The sequence below is a fragment of the Dermacentor andersoni genome, chromosome 10 (genome assembly GCF_023375885.2).
Source record: "Dermacentor andersoni chromosome 10, qqDerAnde1_hic_scaffold, whole genome shotgun sequence".
In the NCBI taxonomy this organism is placed as follows: Eukaryota; Metazoa; Arthropoda; class Arachnida; order Ixodida; family Ixodidae; genus Dermacentor; species Dermacentor andersoni.
The window spans coordinates 49884058-49907836 of record NC_092823.1 but is presented as its reverse complement, the minus strand read 5'-3'; the positions used below and the strand labels follow the sequence as shown (position 1 = coordinate 49907836).

At 44.1% G+C, this 23779-nt stretch overlaps 1 protein-coding gene across 1 annotated transcript in view; it reads left to right on the top strand.

Moving 5' to 3' along the window:
- The first annotated feature begins 7724 nt into the window (after nucleotides 1-7724).
- The window catches only part of LOC140213448 (uncharacterized), a 32514-nt gene continuing 16459 nt past the window's right edge, over nucleotides 7725-23779 (top strand). The window contains exons 1-4 of the mRNA XM_072284678.1: nucleotides 7725-7811; nucleotides 16678-16800; nucleotides 18231-18347; nucleotides 20986-21176. Coding sequence (XP_072140779.1) covers nucleotides 7727-7811; nucleotides 16678-16800; nucleotides 18231-18347; nucleotides 20986-21176 — 516 coding nt within the window. The 5' untranslated portion in view covers nucleotides 7725-7726. The remainder of the gene's footprint in view (nucleotides 7812-16677; nucleotides 16801-18230; nucleotides 18348-20985; nucleotides 21177-23779) is intronic.

Below are 23779 nucleotides of genomic sequence, written 5' to 3'. Positions count from 1 at the left end.
GCCCGACTCACGTTGCGTCATGCTGCAAGCACGGGAATTATACATGCTTACACTGCCGCAAGGAAGGTCATTTGTTATTCGTTTGCAACCAAAAAAAAAATATTCGCTCAGAGAGAGAGAGAGTGCAAAAAGGTGCGTCAGCAGTACGGGAAGTCGTCGTGTACAGAGCGGCTGAAGCCGACGCGAGCCAACATCATGTCCTGAGCTCAACATCAGCTAACCTGAAGGAAGCCTCGCAGTTCCACCGTACATAGCCAGTGTGGACATCTTCAAACCAACGTCAGTGTAGTTGGATACCGGAGCGAGTGTCTCCATGATGTCGGCTGACAAATTGTAAACTACTCAGCGAACCTGAATGTGAAACCGTCGAACAACCCCCTGCGAGGGTTTTCTGAATAGCTAGAGCTTGTGAAGAACCAATATAAACGCTATCAATGTTCACTTCAAAGGCCAAGAGGCATGCGTTCTACTTTACATTACTGGTTGTCCAGCTCCTACATTGCTCGGTCACTACTGAAGTCAGGCCTTTGCAATTTGCACAAAATACAGTAAGTAAACAAGGTGACATATATGTGGCGAACCTAGTACACCAGTACACTGTTCTGTATGAGGAAGTTCCGAGTACCTTCAAAGATATTTCTGCCAAGAATTATAGTTTGTGTAGACGCTGAGCCGAAGTTTCGCAAACTGTGTGCACTTCGTTTTGCGCTACGTGGTGGTGTCACCCAGGAAACACGGATGTAGTGGGATGGGGGGATTCAGCCTGTGAAAACTGCAGACAGGGCCGCCCCTATTGCACCTGTGCTTAAAAATGGTGCCTCTGCACCTATTGCACCTGTGCTTAAATACACACACACGCACGCACACACACACACACACATTAATGCCATTTCAGTACACCAGATGTGCATTCGGAGTTTATTCTGCACCCGCCACATTTAAGTGTGAAATGCATAATCTTCTACGTGGCCTAACTAAGGTAGCCGTGCACTTTGTTGATATCACTGTCACGTTTGTGAATGATGAAGAGAACATGAAGAACTTCGAGGTTTTCGTACAAACATTTCAAGAAGCTCGACTGATGTTGACTCTCGACAAATGTCACATTTTCGCGTCAAATTAAATCTACCGAGATCATATCATCAACAAGCAACGGCTATCGCCAAATCGAAAGCAGAAGTTACCATCCATGCACCTTCTCTATAGGATGTAAAATAGCTTCAAAGCTACCTCACCTTACCGAATTTCTACAGACGTTTATTGCCTAACATATCTGCTTAGCTTCACCCGCCCCTCAGCAACTTTTAGAATGCAAGAAATAGACACGGACCAAGGAATAAGAGCAAGCCTTCTTTGAACGTTAGAAGGTTCTGACAAGCGTACTTGTATTGGTGCATTACGACCGTTCCATGGAGCTTGTATTGAGCTGCGACGCCTCACCACATGGTGTGGCCGCACTACTGTCGCTGAACTTCTACGGAATAAAGCAGTTCATTGCCTTCCCTACACGAAGGGTGCTCGCTGCTGAAAAAAATACAGCCAAGTATACAGGAAGGTCTTCGCCCTAATTTTCGAAGTACCAGTAGGTGTGCGGAAGACAAGTCATTAGTAGAAATGTTCAGCTCCAGTCGAGGCGTGCCTTTTCAACCACCACCACGAGCAATCAGGCGGGCCTTGACTCTTTCAAGCTACCTCTTAAAGATCGCCTCAAAGCAGGAAGTTTGTTCGGACATGCTGACACCCTTAGGAGTCTTTCTTTACCAACAAAAGCTACTATTAAGACATGCCTACAGATGTAATTATGCTATAGAAAGGTTACCATGAAGTCCTATCTTCAGAGACCATAGTTCGCATGACAAAATGCTCTCTTGATCTCTCACGTGACTCATGCTATTCGCACTGGAACCCTTTTACAAATGGGCGAGACTGGGTTCATTTCACATCTTGGTTCAATTAACTTAGTTTGCACGAAGGCGCTCCTTTTTTTGGGAATCTCATGTAGTTGTGCTGAAGGCCCTGCAACACCAAGTACTACAGTTTCTATATGTGGGCCCATCCTGGTGTAGAAAAAAAGCAGACGGTTGCAAGGTCCTATGTTTGATGGCCGGGAATTGATAACGCCATTACAAATCAATTTAAATACTGTGATGTGTGCCAAGCCCTTCAAAAGTCTCCAGGTGGCCCACCTATGACGCCAAGCCCATTTAAGCAGTCTTTTGCCCGCGTCATAGTGATTTTGGAGGCACTTTGTGTTGGCGACACTTTCCTTGAGATGGCTGGCCCTTTTTTTCCAAGTGGAAAGAGGTTTAGTCAGTTCCATTGCCATCAGCAGACTTTACCATCTCTGCATTCAAGGCTATCTTTTCCCAACGTGGCCTGAATATCATTAACGTATCCAGCAATACATCACTATTTCCGTGCACTCAGGATGCAGACATCTTGAAGCGAAGCGGATTTTGTCACTTACTTCGGCCTTTATAGCGCTATATTTCTCATGAAGCAGTACAGAATGTGCTCGGTGTTATAATGACAAACTCAAGATAAATGCACCGGGTGACTTTAAAAACCCAACTGGCAAGGTTGTTGTTCCAGTATGGAGCGGCTACACACCGTGCAACAGGCCAAGTATGGTGTGTATTGTGATTAAGCAAGTAGAACACCTCCGGATGTGTTAGGGTAAAGTCTACGGAGAACTCTTCAAACGTAACAGCTGAAGCACAAACAGCATGCTTATTCAAAGTCTACGGAGAACTCTTCAAATGTAACAGCTGAAGCACAAACTGCATGCTTATTGAGGTTGTCGCCCAGCCGCGCTAATGCAGTCTGGAACACCACTTATTGCAAAACGCTTCAGGGTGCATATACCGTTGGTACTAGTTGCTGTTACAGTGTGTGTAAATACATCATCAGATAGTGCTGCGCTGGATCATGGAACAATTGGGCAAAGGAATGGTGATCCCTTGCGGCCCACAACTAAATCACCATCACTCACATGAAACATTCCCTAGGCACCATTTGCAACACCACCTGCACAACATAAACTGGAATCAGAGGTCAATCCTCGCGAACCTTCACCGCTGACCGAGGGAGAGGTCACGGTCAAAAGCGATGACACATGCGCTCCTGCATACTTGACAGCTGCTCCGAGGAATGTCTGAAGTGAATGCTTGGGTTTTGCGGGTCAAAACCACAATTTCAGTATGAGGCATGCCGTAGTGCGGAACTGTGGGCAGATTTTGACCACTAGGGGATATTTACGGTGCCCCCAATGCACTGAACAAGGACGTTGTCGCATTTAATCTCCATTAAAATAGGGCCGGTGCTTTCGGGATTTGATCCCACGACCTCGCGCTTACAAGCGCAATAGCTTAGGCATTAAGCCTGAGTGGCGGGTCTGCTCAGAGGGCAACCGTCACCGTGAGAAGAAGCTAGAGATGCAGAAAACCTCCTCACCATTGTTTCTCTTAACCGCAACACAAATCAAATGGGAAAGGAGTGTAACCAGCTCGTAGCATTTTTACTAACGAGTTGCTAGCACCACCTTGCCGCTGCTTCGGTGGGCAACGTTGGTGTATTGAATAAAGTCAGTTCGTCGTTTGCTGCCGCCGACAGCATGCAGCTGTTGCGGGTGTGGCACAGTTGCTGCCGTATTTAGGCTACGCTCCCATAGTCTGTAACAATGTGTAAGCTGTTTGCGGCAAGTCGTAGTTGCAGCGAGGTATATGACCACAGTCGCCACACAAGCCATTCTGCTGTTTCATGTTTAGGGCACCCCCGGGTGGTGAAGCGGAGTGACAACACTTCGTGCCATTTCCTACCTGGCCTTCGCTTTTTAAAGGGCAGCGTTCTTTACGAACAAATCCACAATTTGACGTGTCGTGGTCATGGTCGTCCCTGTCGAATGTCGCTGCAAGTAGAAGCTGTCTCTGCTTCGAGTTCACCTATTACATTGAGCTTTGGCGCCTCCTTAGCGGACGCCGCGAGATACAATGGAGGATATCGAGGCGCCGCCACCCAGAGAGACACATTGCATGAATCTAGCTAAAATATTTTTTTACGTCTATCAATTAATTAAGTAACACTCCTTTTACGCCGACGCCGACAACATGAGTGCGACAGCCAACTGCGAGTCGTCGCAGTGTGACGTTGGCCTTTTGTGCCAGCTAACCCGAAAAAACAAGTCACCGTGCGATCGGCCGCTTATCGAATACATCGCATACAAACGCGATTGCTACAACGCCTAAATGTATCTATATATATATATATTTACATATATATATATATATATATATATATATATATATATATATATATATATATATATATATATATATATATACATATATATATAGTAGTGCTCAATATGAATCCAAACATGCTTCAAATGTTGAAATGCACGAACCTAAGCACTCGCCAGTCGCCTAGATCCGGTAGTAGCCTGTGTCAATGCCGCTGAAGCTGCCGCGCTCATGCATCTGCTAATGTTAGACCTGGAGTGGACGTATAGGCAATTGGACAATGACAATCGGTTTTATAGTTTAGTTTGACTACAAGATGGTTTACTTACGGTTGGTGTCCATGTAAGCTGTAATGCAGGCAGTGTTTATACAATAGCTACCAGTACTCCACATTTGTTTTCATTGGCACGTTCAGCGAGCGATCGTTGTTCGTTTCAAATACACTGCAAACCAGGAAGCGCTGTCGAAAAATATGAGGGAATACTTCGAAAGATACAGGTTAGAGCGCATGAGAAGCGCTTTATGACACTGCGACAAGCCTATAATAGCGTTGCGGCCCCTTCAAGAACGGCGACTTGGACACCATAATAAATAAACTATAAACATAGTTTTCAAGCGAAAAAGCCGATACTTGCTCTACACGCATGGCTATTTAGCCACGTGGTTGGTTGACAGTTGCAGCAGAGACGACTGCGTCACTTGCTGCCTGGTTGGCATGACAGGGAAGCTGTGCTTCTAGGTAACGAAGAAATTTGACCATATGACAAATGCGCCATTACACGCAGTGGCATTTAATTCACGGACCTCCGTCGTAGCCCACCCGCGGCCTTCGATCAAGAACAGTGACGCACCGGCGTTGGTACCGCGTCATGTGCGCACAGTGCATTTTAGCTAAGAGTGGTAAACTTCAGGTTGATATGGTCACGACTGAAGTGGGAAAGCAGTTTTCTTTGGTCTAGTTGCATATTGTTTACTTCGGTTGGCCCATAGCGCAGAAACTCATCAGCTATTTTAGGCCTAAGCTACGCTGAAATGGATCAACACCGGCTCAAACTCAATGGGGACGGCTTGTACGGGCTGGCGACCGTGCATTTCCACTTCGAAAGCGTGTTTCAACTCCCGTTATGCGATAATAAATATACACAGAAGCAGTTGCTGCGACAGTCGTGTTATCGGTGCCATGCTTTCTATAAAGGCCAATTACGCTCCAACCACACGAGTGCAGGAAGCTTGTAATTTTACCGTGGGCTGCCCAGGCAAACTGCCCTACGACTTTCTGTTAACTTCGAATTTCTACAAGATGTATCATTTTAAGCGCAAAATTAAGTTTGCGAACGTTAGCACTGCCACTATTACTCCTTTCAATATTTCTCACAAAACCTTACTTTCATTACACGCGACACGCCATCTTGGGGCGACTTCTCGATGACTTTAAATTTGCAGTATCATTTCTGTGAGAACCACGACCATCGACCACGGCCATCAAGTGGCCGTGGTCGATGTGGATGAGGCGCTATCACTCTAATAAATTTGGGACTACATACCCCTTGTATCACCATGGCACATCCGCTCTGTGGGAATGGCCAAGAATAGGCGTGACGAAGTTACATGTTCGGGCACTTATCCAGTGGAGCGTACCTAGTTACTCAAGTTCTGTGCTAACCTAGACAGCAACCAGCAGCAAGGTGTTCACTTGGGCACATACGCAGTGTCATGTTATCTGTTCGGCACTACCACATCCAGCATATGCCGAGTGGGTCAAGCTGAAAGACAACTTGGGCCTCTGGATATTCGTAGACAGACAGACAGACAGACAGACAGACAGACAGACAGACAGACAGACAGACAGACAGACAGACAGACAGACAGACAGACAGACAGACAGACAGACAGACAGACAGACAGACAGACAGACAGACAGACAGACAGACAGACAGACAGACAGACAGACAGACAGACAGACAGACAGACAGACAGACAGACAGACAGACAGACAGACAGACAGACAGACAGACAGACAGACAGACAGACAGACAGACAGACAGACAGACAGACAGACAGACAGACAGACAGACAGACAGACAGACAGACAGACAGACAGACAGACAGACAGACAGACAGACAGACAGACAGACAGACAGACAGACAGACAGACAGACAGACAGACAGACAGACAGACAGACAGACAGACAGACAGACAGACAGACAGACAGACAGACAGACAGACAGACAGACAGACAGACAGACAGACAGACAGACAGACAGACAGACAGACAGACAGACAGACAGACAGACAGACAGACAGACAGACAGACAGACAGACAGACAGACAGACAGACAGACAGACAGACAGACAGACAGACAGACAGACAGACAGACAGACAGACAGACAGACAGACAGACAGACAGACAGACAGACAGACAGACAGACAGACAGACAGACAGACAGACAGATAGATAGATAGATAGATAGATAGATAGATAGATAAATGCTGTTTGCAGCGTTGCAAATTTCGCAGCTTGTGAGCTTTCCCCCGTTCTGTTTGTGGGTTTGCAGTCACGAAAGTTGTCTTCGAACAATGGTACACATTGGGAGTAGTGTATGACTGGATTCCCTGAAATGGCCACGATCTACGCTTGTTTTATGGTGCGGAGCCGGTCGTTAAGACAACGGTGTGCACGTTCCGCGTAAACTTTTTAATGCTGTGCCAACGTATTACGTTAACGGGATTTAGCACTAATGAAGATGTTAAGCGATTGACCCATGAGGTGTACGTCTAAATTAGGAAAAAGAGGGGACAAAAAATACAGTAAGACCGTAGCTTTGGAGGGATTGCTCGACAAATTGCCGGCTAATGCAGTCAAACATCATCGTCAAGCCATCGCCGCTGGCGTAATCTTAAGGCTGCTTTTGACACCGCCTCTTCTTTGTCATTGTGTTCGCTGTCGTAAGGATGTCGTGTTTGTCACGCCGCCATGCTGATGCTGTTGGCATAATGCTGTCTTTGTTCTACAGTCGCCGCTCTGCTGTCATCGTTACGCCCTCCTCGTTGCACCACTGTGGTTGTTCCGTGCTGGTGTGTGTAGAAAATACTATTTCGCAAAATTGAATTGGGTTTTTTTTTTCAATCTACAGAATGTATCCAACACAGCTAACAGCTTTTGAGATTTAGTACGTACAAAACGCAAACAAATGTCTGTTACTTTGCGTACCTGCACTTATGACAATATATATGGTCCAGTAAACGTTGTAGGTCCTTAAGGACCGTTTTTTAGATAAAGTGGCACTGAAAAGTAGGCACGTTTTATGACCGTCATTTTGCCATGGTTAAGCATTGAACATCGAATAAGTTTTAGGTTATATAGGATCTTGTCTTTAGTGCTCTTTTCGCCACCTACCATACCATAATCTTGACGGTGCAATGAATCATATGTCTTGATAAACATGTGCAATTTGAAGAAAGGGTTGCCCGTTTCCTGCAGGCGGAATGTGGGTCCTAGGCATTACCATGGCAGCCTTCATTCATGCTTTTGCGGCGTTCGCAGAAGGAGGCAATGACCAAGTGAACAGCGGTAAGATTTCTTAAAATGGAACCTCAGAACGCAACAATGGTGATACGTTAATATGCCATGAGGGAAGCCATAGTAACAGGAGGGGGGAGGGAGCTACGCAATAATTTTGAGCACCTGCGTTCCTTCCCGTGCTTATTCCTAAATGCAAATACACATTCAGCCCTAATGAAAGTGCGGCCGCTGCGGCTGGTGGTTGAAAATGGTAGTAACAACCACTTTGTGCCCAGAAGTAGAAGAATATGCCGTCATCGACTGGCTCAAGGCGGTTTCATAATACGATATTATCCTCTTGCCGCGATGGTATCCTTAGGTGCAAGAAAAAAACTTCTTTTCGCTGAGATCTGCAAAGATGGATTTCAAATGATGGGCCTGTTGTAAGGTCATCTGCTGGTATTGAAGGCTGCCTTATATACAGCACTTCTATGCTCATTTATAAAAACGCCAGCACGTTCGTAGCGTTCTTGCTTTAACCGAGAAAATATGATCTGGTTAATTTTTCCACTGAGGCGCTCGACGGGTGGGATGCGGCTGTTTAATGGTTTCGCAGGCTTTATTTTCAGCATGGAAGGAAGCCGTCCATTAATTTCAGTGCATCCGAAACAAGCGAAAGTGTTCGTTTCAGTGTTTGTGTTCTACAAAAATGGTAGCGATGGGGCTGCAACATTACAATTTAACAACGCAAGCTTACGGTAAGTTTCGTCAGAAGGTTGCTAACAACATACAGTTGGTTTAATCCGTACAGTGGCTTTCATAAAAGAGATATCAAGGAAAATAAAGCGAAGACAACAGCTGACATTGAAGGAGATTATATGCATTCGTTGTTTATGAAAGGATTCCAAATAATAAATGTATTATTTCATTTCATTTATTTGTTGTTTGAGACATACAGCTGTCTCAGGGGCTGCAGCAAAAGGCAATATTCTTGCCTGACAAAGGCTGCAGGTTGCTTAGACGAAAGGTAATGCCCGTAATTTCAGCAGTTGCACAAGAAGATCCCAGGAAACCCCATAGAACGCTGAGCGTTTAGTAATGAAACAATGTAGTGACACGCCGTATAGAGCTCCCAACTTCAAATATGTCAACAGACGACAGCGCCACTTCTTCCCTTGAGGAGTGCGACGTCACCGTGTAACAGGTTACAGGCACCGTGAGGCCCTGTTGATGCCCACGACTGTTGAAAATTTGCTCCTCCTCTTGCCGCTCTTTAGCCATGATTAAGCGGTCGGGTAGCCAAGGTGTCCGGTACTGTTGTGTGTCGAACTGCAGCAACAGGGACAAAAACGCCCGGGAGCTTGTGCCACCTGTCAAGTTCTAGTTTTCAGGATACATGGTATAAAAGAACGCAGACAAGCATGCATAATCGCCATACGCAGAATTAAATAAGTCAGAACGCGAAAGCTTGCCGTTTCACCTAATGTTTGCTATTAAAATCCAATAAAATCAAGTTTAGTTCACATCTATACATGCTGTAGGCGGCACAGTCAAAAATACAATATCAATTTGGCTTGACAAGGATCTGCGCCACCTTTCAAAATTTGTGTACGAAATAAAGGAAAACAAGAATTGGCAACAGCATTCGGACATTGTAGGGTAGCATTATAAATAGGGAAGAGAAGAATATAAATGTGCGGAATGAGAATGAGAAAAAATGTGTTCCTCAAGCAGTGTAATAGAAGGAGAATCATCATTGCTCTACAGAAAAAAAAAGAATTGGAAACACCAATTGGTCATTGTTACGTAGCATTTGAACCATTACAGGAGAGGAATCTAAATATACGCAGTGAAGAACTGTAATCAAAGCAATGTATTACAATTTACATTCACCATTGTTGCACAAACATAAGGAACGAAGTGAGTAATCAAAAACCAAGTGAATTTAACAAGGACGGTAATGATTAAGAAAGTAGCGCTGCTCCATAATTGATGCTTGTCTGGAGTATGAACTAGGTCGCATTATGATGAGTATTGTATTTTTTATGCCTTTGGCTAAGTCAGATAGGTGTTTGTGATGGTTAGGGTCGTCACGTTGCAAGGCGTGTGACGCGAGGAAGGTGGAGGAGACGGTGCATGATTAGCAAACACACGACACTTACATTAGACGGCACGTAAACACTATCTTGAACTAGGACCACGCATGCCAGGCTCTTCGTAAACAGGAGAAAAGTAGTCTCAGAGGTTGCGGTTGAAGTCCGGAGTGTGGTGAGACTCGTAGAGTCTTTGAGGTGGAACACTCGCTGGTAGAGTGATGCCCGGCGTCGAAAAGCAGACGCAGCAGCACGGGGTAGGAAAAGGTGGACGGGAACAGGTCGCTCCGAGCTCTCGAGCAACAAGGCAGCCAAAGGCGCTCCTTTTCATGACGGATGCCCGGTCATCAGAACCTCGCGCGTAGAAGCGGGTCCCGAGATGTCAGCAGACCGACCTGAGGCCTCGTGCAAGGCGACGACTCGAGGCGCTCCTCGTCTCGATGACGGACGCTCGCTCTCCCGAATCTCGCGCGTAGATGTGGGTTCAAGGCTGCAGCAGGTCGCTCCGAGGTCTCGTGCCATGCAATGACCCAAGGCGTTCTCTGTCACGAAGACGGACGCCCAATCAAGTTAACCTCGCTCGTAGATGAGGGTTCCGTAGGCCCGGCGGCCCTAGTCATGCCTCCGTTCCAACGATCACCTCTGCACGAGCCCGTTTTTCATTCGCTGCACGAGCCTCTCTCGTCTTTCTTTTCCTCTTGTCGAGGACAGCGGCAGTGTCGTCTGCTTTGGCGTTCCGTACTTTGTGAGTACTTCTTCACAGTGTTCAATAAAGTGACTGCCTCGCTTTTATTGCGTAAGGTACCGTTGCAAGAGTAATTCATTGAATAGTAAGTTTACAGGACAAACTTGAAATTTCCTAAAAGGTATTCAGTGTGTTCTTCACAGGCTCAGTTGCTAATCGCACGCACAGCCTTTTTTCTAACAGAAAGCTTAGTAATGTTTGACCCTGTAGTGTTGCCCCAGACAGAGTGACAGTATTTTAGGTGTGAAAAAAAAAGACAGTTATGGACTAATAGCTTGACGGAAGTGGGCAAAGAAACGCGTACCTTTGCAAAGGGCAGCCACAGCGCCTGCAAGTTTACCGCCGAGCTGGTCAAAATGTTTATTCGAAGGTTAATGTTCGTCAAAAATGACGCCAAGGTATTTATCCGAGGAGGTTATACCAACATGCTAGTTTCCTAAAATTACACGGTCGGTAATATTAACCCTGGAATCCTTAGGTTGAAATAGAATGGCTTTCGTTTCGTTCGCGTTAATTGTTAAGGAGTTTACTCTACACGATCTATTAAGCTTATTTAATGCTGAGTTTGCGCAAGTCAAAACTTCACAACAGCTGGCAGACCTGCATAATAATGTGGTATCGCCGGCATAGATAAGATACTTGGACGCCGAAGTAATGTTTGTTATGTGGTTATTAAAATTATAAAATAATAGCGGCCCAAGAATGCTCCCCTGTGGCACCCCACTTGTTACTGATTTAAGATTTCATGTATCTTTCCTATTACAACTCTTCGACATCGGAGCTCCAGATAGCTCTCTATTATACTTAATATACGCCTCTGAAGCCATAAGTTTGCAGCTTTCCTATTAATGCTTCATGGTTAATCCGATCGAAAGCCTTGGAGAAGTCTCTGAATAATCCTAGTGCTAATACCTTCTGTTCATATGCGTTAGGTGTAAATTCTGTTCATATGCGTTAGGTGTAAATTCATTTTGCCATTTCCGTCGAGCGTCCTTTCGTGAAGCCAAATCGGTCGTCGGTATGGATGTGATGTTTTTCGCAAAACGAAACCATTCTAACATAAATAATTTTTCAAGACATTTAGAAAAGATCGGTAAGATCGATATTGGCCTGTAATATGATAATAGGTTCCTATCCACACCTTTTAATAATAAGTTACTTTCACTACTTGCATTGCTTTCGGAAATATACAGTTTGTAAATGTGAGGTTAAATGCATGCTATAATACCGCAGTGCTAATATATAGGACATATTTAATAGGATGAATTCGTAATCCATCAACATCAGTGCTACTACTTCTTCGAGATGTTATAAATGCATTACATATCGGCTGAGCACTTGTAGGTATTAGAAACGCCCTGACAGGATTATTAGGTGTCAGATTGTCTAGGCTAGCAGGATGATGGGAGCTGTTTATAAAGGAAGTAATCATTAATTGAATTTGCTAATAAAGAACCAGACACTGGCGTGCCATTCACATTTATTTCTTGAGGCTGCTCCAGAGTCCCGCTTACTCTCCCTAGTACGCATTTAGCCTTTGCCACACGAGATCGTTACGTTTCATGATATGCGAATTGAATACATTGTGCATATAATTCTTTTTAGCCTCTGTAAGGATATGTGTTGATTTGCTTCTAAAAGATTTGAAATCATTCACATCTCTCGTTCGTAAAAAAATTTCTATACAGTCTATCTTTTTATTCTTTTTGAGATAGAAGGCTCTTTGTGATCCAAGGTTTCCGGATTCTTTTGTTAGGCGTTCTTGTCTAAGTCGAAAAATGTCTGATATAACTAGATTTAAATAGATGTAAAAAGGAGATATACGGTAATTCAGGATCAACTGTGTTGTATATTTCCGACCCGTCAATGTTCAGTACATCACTTCGGAATCGTTCTAGTGAGATCAGATTTATGTTTTGAAATAAGACTTGTTCTTCTTTATCTGATGAGCGACGTCGGTTATCTAGGTCTGTGATAAGAAAAATTCGGAGGTGATCACATATGTGTACGCCAGCTGTGCCCGAAAGATAACTGTAGTTTGTAATGAAAAGGTAGAGTAACGTCTCAGTGCTGTTTTGGCCACAAGTGGGCTCATTATTAGTGTTAGTGCAAGCATCAGGCTGTTATATCACAAGGAAGTCATACTGTGTCGGGGATGTGTGTAGCAAGTTGATGTTCATATCACCACCTACAACCAGCTTTGATCCAGTTTTAATTGCCCAGCTCAAAAACTTATCTAGAAATGCAAGGAAGGCCGTCGTATTGTAATTTGGAGGACGATATAAAACAGAAAAAAAGATTGTCACCGTTTGATACCGTTAGGATATCTTAATCCAGCGGCGACGCCGCGAGGGGCGCGCGTGACGCTTCTCTAAATAAATACTTCGATAACATTGCCGGATTATATATGAAATGAATTCGATTCTGCTCAGTACCACAGAATTATTAAGATTCCCTTTTGTCATTGAAGAGCTGCACATATCAGCTGGTGTATGCCCAGTTGCCCACATTGGCGTCAAGGAGGTTCATTTAAATGCGGTCCGTAGTCAGCGGCAAGCACCCAGTGAGCCACGTTAACGTAAAAGTTGTACATTGAAAAGCGGCACGTATGCTGTGTCACACAGCAGTGATCCAAGTTATTTGGACGGTTAGTTTCTAATACCGTTCCCTCAGCACAGCACCCCGATGTTCCCCGCGTGGAGGATTCTGATACCATGCTTTTGACCTGCATGAGACCCTGAACTACTCACTAAGTTTAGTTGGGGGAAACGGGTTGAGGCGTAGAAGCATAGTCACATATCGCAAAGTGCGCGAAGTATTGTAGGAATGCCAATTGCAATATTACAGAGAAGCGCAGGCAGTATTCATCATTGCATGAGAAATTCCGGAGTCGTCAACGTTGCAGAGAATTTTTCGCCTACAGCTGCCGCGTGCCTGTGTGCCGATTCCGTTGTTACTTTTCACAGGTCTCTTAACGACGTATGTTATCTTGAATATGTATGTTCACAATATCTAGTTTTTATGTATGTTCCCAATATTTAGTTTTATGTAGGTATATAATGAATTTCTCTTTTCGAAGGCTTCTCGTCTTGTAAATAGGTTTACGTTGCCATCTTATTAAAACCAAACTGTCATTCATTCGAAGGATGAAGGTAGGTATGAATTACCAAAGATCATAATCCATGATGATGATCTATGAGCTCTCGTCATAAACAATGATGCTACCAAGGATGCATTCAGTTCAGATATCTCAACGTTCTAAGCCAGATTCGTTCTCGTTTGTGCGATAAATGTTGGACATCAGCGTAAGTCTACAGACTCTCTAGCACTAATAGCGGTTCGGTTGTGCAATATCAAGCTATGCAACGCATCCCATCAATCATCGGTATTCTACCAATTCGTTATATTTTATAGTCTTGAAATTTTCGTGGGAATACATTTGTGATAATAGAACTTGCGAGTCACTAGAGAGCTTTACGTACTACGAGCCAGTGTTTGGGTGCAAACTAGCGGGTCCACACAAGAATGCGCAAAGGCACACATAAAAAACCGAAAGGGTAAAAATACATGCAAGCAGGGCGTGGTGCTTTGGATCGCAAGAGCCCCTTCGGCTACGCCAAGCCGTTTGTGCTGGCAACACCTAAAACTCCCTAATATTGTTACTAAAGGACGCCTTAGTTCGCACGCTCAAATTTTCACATGGTACTTTCATGCAATGTTGCCCCCTCCAAAGCAAAGTATCCGTGTTTGTTGATGACCACTCGAAACGCCGGCATCGATATATATATATATATATATATATATATATATATATATAAATATATATATATATATATATACAGTGATCTTCAAGGGACCGAAGGAAATAGTTCACTTAAAGTTCACTAAACTGAATATTCACTAGACCAACATAAGACATAGCATACAGAATGAAAAGTTTGAAGTACAATTCATGGAGCAAAGACATGGCATCCATAGTGTTAGAAATGTGTGAAATGGAATTTGTACATATTGTTACGTGTGGAAAGACACAGAATAAGGAAGCTATATACAGGTTATTTACACTGGAGCCAGATCGCCAGGCCGACACTCGCTCGCGGCCAAAAGGCACAGACACACTTCGTCGTCGTTCTCGCGGCGGCTCGTACCTTCAGCATCACTCGATGATATCGTAATACTACCCCCCGGCGGCAAAAGCGCCGTCACGGTGCTGTTAAATATCCAAGGCGCGTGGAGAGTTGTACGGTTTGAGTCGGGCGACGTGGACAATGTCACTGGCTGTCACAGTGGAGGACGTAGTGGGCGTGGCTAGAGCGATTTCGTAGGTGACATCGGTTACTTGGCGAAGCACGCGATATGGGCCTGTGTAGCAGGAAAGCAGCTTTTCACATAGCCCAACTTTACGTGATGGTGACCAAAGCAACACGAGGGTGCCGGGCACAATATGGACATCACGGTGACGGAGGTACAAGGTCATTACGGATTACGGTCATTACGGTCATTACAAGTACAAGGTCATTAAGGATTACGGACTGGATCCCAAGGGAAGGGAAGTCTAGCAGGGGGCGGCAGAAAGTTAGGTGGGCGGATGAGATTAAGAAGTTTGCAGGGATAACATGCCCACAATTAGTACATGACCGGGGTAGTTGGAGAAGTATAGAACAGGCCGTTGTCCTGCAGTGGGCGTAACCAGGCTGCTGCTGCTGCTGATGATGATAATGATGACAAGGTGCATAACAGTTATAATGCTGCCTTTCCCAGGCGCTGAAGGATTTCAGCTTGTCTGAGAGAGACAACCGCTTCCATTGCGTCGCACTCATCTTGAAAGTGGGCACGCGAATTGCCGTTGTTACTTAAAACTGGAAGGCTGAACGGAGCCGATGAAAAACACACCACGTGGGTCGTTTGTGTGCACACGCGTAACCGACGAGAGTGTAAAGAAAGAAATTCGTTTAAGTGAAACATTTTTGCATAGAATCTATAAGAAAACTGCCGGAGATTTTGAAAATGTTCGTTGTGCTGAAATATTCGATAAACCAACGTTCGTACAACAGAGAGTTTACTGTATGTATATATATATATACATACATATCTATCTATCTATCTATATATATATATATATGATTCAAGGAAAAGTTCTGTAGGTACGACGCATAGGTGGATGAGGAAGCGAAGGGGAACACTGACGAAAATTCCATGTTAACGCGTCGGCCGAGGCACGGCCGAAACGTTAAACCATTAAACGCGCCATTTTCGTCATGGTGGCCCTTTGCTTTTTCAACTATATATATATATATATAATGGCGTTATGAGGAATGGGGATAGCGACAATAGTTATGATGGGCGCTTCTAGGGAAAGAAAGCATGATTTAAGCCGGTATCTGTGAGAGAAACTCACTATAAAGACTGAAGTTGTTATCACTCTATGGTCCCTTTATAGCAAACTGCTAAGCAGATACTAGCAGTCCATTAATAATAAGATTTGGTTGTTATATGGCGTATACAGAAAAAAAATACAACAGCCTAATTCATGGCAGTCTGAAATGGCAATGGGCGATAGCAAATTCGATTGACAGTAATAATTTGTCTTCGGTATGTTTAAATCGTCCAAGCTTGAAAAAAATTATGACGGTATCTGTTTCTGAATTAATTTCTGGCACTTTAATTTATTTGTAGCTTTTACTTGTGCAACATCAAGTTTTAAATTTCCGTGGAACCATTTTCCGGGCATTTAGGTGGAAATTCAAGCCAAATAAACGTCTTGTGTTAATACAGTTGGACTTTTAATTATTGTCTGAATAATAAGTAACATAAAACGTGCAGATAATTGTCAAATAACGCGTCATCTGTAGTTTATGTAAGCACACTTTTTATAGGCCCTTTCGGGATCAACATTCTGGCGGAAATAACAAAGGAAATACTTAATGTACAAAAGCATGCTGCTTATCTGAAACGTAGGGTTACTACTGACATTCTTCCTGAGATGTAAAGGGTTTGAAAAAATGATGAAAGCTGAAGGTGACAGTGAACTCGTTGACATAGCTGGTCATTTCATTTTGCCCTTCCTTACGACTTCGTCACTACTCTACGATGCCAGATGTGAAAACACGAATTACTGAATGCGACAATTTCTACAAACATGTGTGCCATGGCGGGAACGAAGAATTGCACAGGACTTCACCCGAATTTCTTAAGACGTTGCTCTACCAAAAACTGAAAGGTAAGAGGAAACTGCAAGTTACGATAAAACTACGCATTGTTCAAGTAATCGCAAAGCTTACTTTAGCATAGTTCGTGAAGTGCAAAAAAAGAATATGAAACGCATAGCAGTTGCAGTTTTCTAGCGCTTCAATAAACAAAATACATTATTGAGCTTTTCACAGAGAGTAGCTTTCTGTTTAAATATAGCCTGTCAGATTAAATAGGCCTATAACTCTGTGCGTGAGCTGGTGCGCGCGCGCACCCGCTCACGCACGCGCGCGCGCGCAAACACACGCGCACACACACACACACACACACGCACACGCACACGCACACGCACACGCACACACACACACACACACACAGAGCCTGTCACCACCACGCCAAGGGAGCTCACTTACTTCCCCATCATGAATAGACGTCTCCACAAATCACATGGCCACAGTAAACAATTAACAGAAATGAGAGAAATGATCCATGCGTAACGCGAATATGTTTCCTCAGTGAGCTTATATAGATAAATTTAAGTATTTTATTGAGCACGTAGCAGGCGACGGTCATGAACGCTGAGAAAACAAAGAAAACATCAATATGTTGAGCCAATGCCCCGCATACTATATTTCCGAACTTTTAGCCAGAAAACTTTGAAGTTTGAAAATTATCTTTACGCTAATTGAATAGGAGAAAATGCTGCTGTTGTTCATGGATGAAAAGCTTTGAAACATTGCTCACACATAAGTGACCACATGATATGAAAACAGGCTGTTCGGCGAGGTCATACTCGTGTTCGTCAATGCTACATATGTTCATGATGTCTTGGCTAGGCAACCCACAAAATGTAACTTGTTTGGATTAATGAACTGAAACTTGGGGAGAAATAGCAATGAGACCCGAAGGGGCAGTAATCAATGATGAGCACATATCAGTATATTTATTTACATCCTTGTCAAAGATTATACTAGATTGAGATAGTTTAATTAGTTATAAACACCTCACATGCCTATTCAAATTGCGTGACACTCATTTCATCTGTCGGATGATTTTAAACTTGAGATGGTCTTCATGAAAACGTGAAAGTTTCGGCGAACGTAGAATTGTTCATGATGCCTTAAAAGTAGCATATGATATCGAACAAGTGGTGAGTACTGAACGTGCAAAACGGAAGAGTTACTCTTCCACAGAGGTAGCGGAAGTGGGGCCATGTTGAAGAAAATGCTCATTTTCAGGTAACTCTCATAATGAGAGATGATTAAATAGATTTTCGGACCGTGCACATGCTGGGCAAATTTTCACGTAACAATTCCGACGCAAGAAATATTGCAGGGATGTTCACGTCGCAAAAAAAAAAGAAAACTGAGAGCTCTATTGTATAAGGTAACAGTCATGAACGTCTTCTAGGGAGTATTATATCAGAATGTACAAAGTTCCTAAATGGCAATTTTCTTGCAGGTATACTAGAAGACGAATATAGTCATACACAGAAGCCTGGCATCGAAAGTGGTGTCGATGGCGATCATGTAAACATCGAAATAATGGCCAAGAAGCTGTACAGCATCTGTGTAAAAGGTGGGATAGGAAGTAAAATTGAAATTTGCACCTCTCTGTTAGAATGTCGTAACGCTGGTGTTTTTTTACTGCAAACATTTGTGTCACGGTGATTTTCGGACATCATATGACAACTCTGCGAAATGTGACTCATTTAAGGCCTAAGTATGCCAAAACATGGTCATTTATTTTTGAATGATTAGCAGTCTTGCAACTTTTGTGATTTCATAGCCGATAGGGGCGAAAACCGAGACCCACGTCATTTGCTGCAGTGGCCGATGATGTCCCTTAACATATACAGCTGCAGTCATAGGGCCAGCGCTATATGGTCCCTTGATATGAAACATGAACAACTTAGTGCTATTAGCGCCCCGCTTATAATAATTGTCGAAATGACAGCAATTAACACAAATCCATGCAATATTTTGGCCGTATCACGGAGAAGCACCTTGAATGAAGTGCAGGCAGAATTCGCAGCGGTGTCAGCTCTTACTGAATCCAACTTATGCATCCAGCGATTCCCGTCTTTTGCGCGCTTAAAACGGAGGAAAAAAATACTTATTGCAGACCACTAGGACCAACGGTAATGTAAACGAAGGCTGTTGTTTGCGATAAAATGTTTGCTTGCCTTGCCCCCCCCCCCCTTTTCGGCTCCTGTCTTCCACGATTGACCTGTGTCAGACATAATGCGAACAAGCACCGCATGTGAAGCGAACCCAGACACCCCGGAGTGGCAGGTGATGCAAGTAAGCATGGGCATAAGCTCCAGCACCAACAGGCCATCATCGTTCTGCCATCGTCGTCATTTCGACATCGCCTTTATACAATTGTCATCACACCTTTGTTGTCATGTCGTCATCATCCTCCCGCCATGTTCACTTCGTCACGGTCACTTCGTTGTTATATATCGCCATCACGCTGCCATCCTCGAGCTCCTGTTGCCGTTGTTGTGATTCCGTCGTGGTAATTGCATTGTCATCATAGAGTCGTCTTCATGCTTTGTGATTGTTCAGTCTTCTTCATTCTGTCTTCGTAATTCTACTATCAGTATGCCGTTGTCGTCATGCCGTTGCCATGGCGCTGGAGTCCTGACAAATTTGTTATCGTTCCAGCATCGTCATAACATCGTCGTCATTCGATTTTCATCATGCCGTAGTTGTCATGCCAGCATCGCCGTCCCGTTATCGCCATGCGGTCGTCGTCATACAGTCGTCGTTACTTTAGCGCATTCAACCCATGGTCATGATGCCGTCGTCTTCCTACCCTCATTGTCATACCGTTGCCGTCATTGCGTTGTCCACAGTGTTTGCCATGCTGTCGTCGTCATTCACTCATCATTTTCTCGTAGTCACTACAGTCTCGTGCTACCAGTGTCGTCATGGGATGTCTTAATGCCATTGTCAAGGCACTGTCGTCCTGCCGCCGTGCTCTTTACATCATCGTCATCCTTTTGTCGTGAAGGGCATGGTCAAGCAGCGCAAGCTTAGGTTGAGCGAGGCGGTTTCTGTGGAAAGTTCTTAAACATGGTTGTGTGCTTTGTTCTTGTAAGCAGTCACTAAAGAGCTACATCACTCTTTGTAAACAACAGTGAAACCTTCGCTAAAACAAATTGCCATAACGCGTGTGAGGCACGTTCTTATTCTATGTACACTAAAGTAACTGCTGCAGTTACACTAACCGAATTGGCGTACAAGAGGCACAACCATTACGCAATAGACACGGCATGCCAAACCTAAGTTTGTAGGCTTGAGCTTCAAATGCTCGATTTTATATACGTTGAACGAAATAAAGCAGATAGAAATACTGGCACAAGGTATGGTATTGATCGTTGCGAAGGTATTGCTCAGAGACGGATCTCCTGGATGCTGGTCGATCCGACGGCGATGGCTAGATTCTTCAGGTTGGTGAAGTCGGAACCATATAGCTTGCCAAACTGCCCCGACTTCCACGTGTAGGTAACGTCGGCGTCATTGCGGGCACAGTATAGGCGATCGATATACCAGGGACGCTCGGTCGACGAATTTGCTTATCGTTAGATTCAAAGCGTTGTGTAATCATACTTGCGCTCGCCTAGCGAGGAGGCGGTGGCAGAATCGGAGTGCGGTCGTACTTGCTAGCCGCTGGGATCGCTCAGGAATACTAGTAAACTGTTACAACTGTTGGCATGCTGTCAAGATGACAGCACAGCCGCATGATTTTTGCATTTCACATGATGCGCCTACGCATCGCAAGTCTTAATGTCACATGCTGCTATCAGCATGGCGGTCGATGTTTCCTAGCCCTCCGAGCTCTAATAGTTCTGGTTTGACTGAACGTGTTGCTGCAATATTTAATGTAATATGAAACTAAAACATGGCGGTTGACCATTTCATAACCTCTTTGAAGAATATGAGCTATACATCCCCTAAATGGGCATTGCTATGAATGCAAAAAGTGATATCTGGGGTTGTCATTGGGGTACTGGATATGGGGCTGGATAGAAGTACGCAATTAATAAGTGATATTTCAACTGACATATTTTTGCATTTTGCAAAACATCAAGCTAATTTTCCTGATTGTAAAAAAAAGTTTTGATTCAAGATTTCCTGTGGGTGATTTTCCAAGACGCATCTACCTACGTTGTTACTTTGATATAAGAATGACTGTTTTCTTTTTTCAGATCAGCAGAACTCCAAAGAAAAAGTACAAGAAGCACTTCAAGAAGTGCTGCGATCAGCTGGTATAGATGAATGGCCCTTGATGACTGAGTCACATCAGCAATACGATGAGGTCTTGAAAAAGACAGGGCTTAGACCTGTGGCAACAATAGCGGCTGTTCCTGATCCAAAGAACCTACAGTTCATGTTAGCGGTAAGTTCGGTCCTAATAAATGCGGAAATCAAACGTATTAGAAAACATTTATCAATTTAGGCAATCGGAATTTTATGGCACAAAATAGTGCCATCGACAGCTATAGGCGAAAAGAATACATGCTGAATTTGTTAAAAATTTAAGCTAGCAAGTCCTTGGTATGAGAAAGGAGACAAATGCTATCGTAGACGCATAAATATACGAAAAAGCTTCTGATGTTGCATGTACTTTACGGCCACGTGGCCAAAGAAAGGCTGCTGAGATGATGCCGTAGTGTGTGACACATGATGGAGTGAACAAAAATTATGCAGTCTCCACGAACATATTGAAGCCTATGTGAATGGACGTTCTCATTGAGCGGATAACTAAACACGATGGGTACCAGTTTATTATCATTTTACGCAACATGTAGTCTTATTATAATTTTATGGACCACACAAGACAGAAATTTATTCTCATGCAATCTTATTCTACACCATGCACAAGATATGCCGAAATGCGTACTGCAGCCGATGTGAGTGCAAACCGTTCAACGTCGGCGCAGTGAAAACTCTTGGACGAATGCGATGTTTAATGCAAAAGGAGGTAAGAATTATAAGGAGTAGGGTGCAATGGACTGAAGGGTCTAATTAACGATCTTAAATTACAGTTGTACATGTAAAGTGTTGTCGGTACATTTTGCTACCATTTATTTTTGTTGAGGTTGTAAATTGTATCTGTTCTTTTCACTCAATGTCAACGCCAATCTGTATGAATGATACAAATGCTGAAGTTAAAGGCTTCCTTAGGCAGAAGGACGATTTGGCCAGCCAATGGGGATAGTGATTTTTGGATAATGAAATTATTGAAGTAATATTGAAAGAGTTCTTTTAGCGGTTGCTCATAACCTATTTTGTATGGACGTCTGCAAAGAAAAGTGGTTCGCACCCGCCGTGGTTGCTTAGTGGCTATGGTGTTGGGCTGCTAAGGACGAGGTCGCAGAATCGACTACCGACCACACGGGCCGCACTTTGATGGGGGCGAAATGCGAAAACACCCGTGTACGTAGATTTAGGTGCACGGTAAAGAACCTCAAATGGCTCAAATTTCCGGAGTCCCCCACTACGGCGTGCCTCATAATCAGATCGTGGTTTTGGCACAGAGCAACCCATATATGTTTTAATGTAGTTCGGTCAGTTCAAAGACCGCTCCTTACTGGAGAGAGAGAAAAAATAAGGGGACGCCAGCGATATTAGGAAGTTCGTGACCAGTTGGCTACCCTGCATTGAGAAAGAAGCAAGAAAAAAATGTGAAGAAAAAAATCAGTTTACCTAAGCACCTCACAAAATAGAGAGTGAAAGAGAGAGAGGAGCAAGAAAAGGCCGTGAGCTTAATCAGACGCCCGTCCTGTGTGTTGCTCCGCACTGAGAGAATGGCACAAAAAGACCAAGAGAGAGAAGCAGACAGCGCACAAGTAGAGAGCACACCTGAAGGTGGAGATCACTTCTACAAACAGTCGCAGAGTCTTGTTGACTTCAACGCCTTCGTTGCTATCTTCGGAAGCAACGCGCACGGCCATGGTCTAAGAATTTTGGCATCTGATAATTGTCGTCTGGAGCGGTGCGCTGAACGTCATACCGAGAACACAGGCACAGGACGTGTTCAGTTGTTTTTCGCTCTCGCCGGAGTCGCGCGTAATTGCGTCAGCCATTCCAGTGTGGAGCAAGTATGCTTTCGCGAATGCAGCCCTGATACAGATGCGGTATACCAGCGTAGCACAGGAGCAAGAAATGCGTGCTGGCAGTTGTAGCTTTAAAGATAGATGAAGCTTATTTGGGTAAAGCATCGGGGAACTAGGAGACGACCACTAAGTGGGCGTGGTCATCCAAGCTACGAAAAAGTTTCGTTGCAGCCTCCGTTCTTGTTAGTCGAATTAGAAAGGTTTATATTCATACATGGGTGGGCAGGGCGGCGTCGTCGGCAATATTATTATAGCAATACAGGTATGTGCGGACAGCGACTGAAATCTTGTCGTCTTTTCCCAAGCTTGATTGTGGTAATTTCTTATCTCTTGTACCTATTGCCCATAGATTGTGTGGTGTAGGACAAACTGCAAAGTATAAAGGAATGCCTTTGAGTCACAAAATATGATCCATTTCCACGATCGCTCTGATAGAACGTGCTATGCAGTAGCACGCAGAGCAGCAACCTCTGCCGATGTAGGTGTTATGTCCGCGAATTATTACTTCATTGTGGCTAGCTTAGCCTGGATGACAATGACGCCTTTTGAGCTGGTAGACGAGAGCAACCTATAATAAAGACGTGCATTCGGTCTCCATACAGTTCATTCAATAATGGCAGCGTGGCTTTCGCTCAAAGAAACGCATTCATTTGACAGTACCTAGATCATTAAAGGTAAGCTCACGGGGGGTTCGATGTCGTAGCGTTTAAACGAACTTACTAGCTGACTGCTAATATTGCAATATTGTGCGTTTGGTGTCTTCCGCGTATTTGCTGCCATTTATATCATTTAACACACAGTATGAGTCACTCGATTTCTTGAATTGCCAATTCACCTGGATTTAGCCATAAAGACGGTGATACAATTGCGACAGTGGGCGACT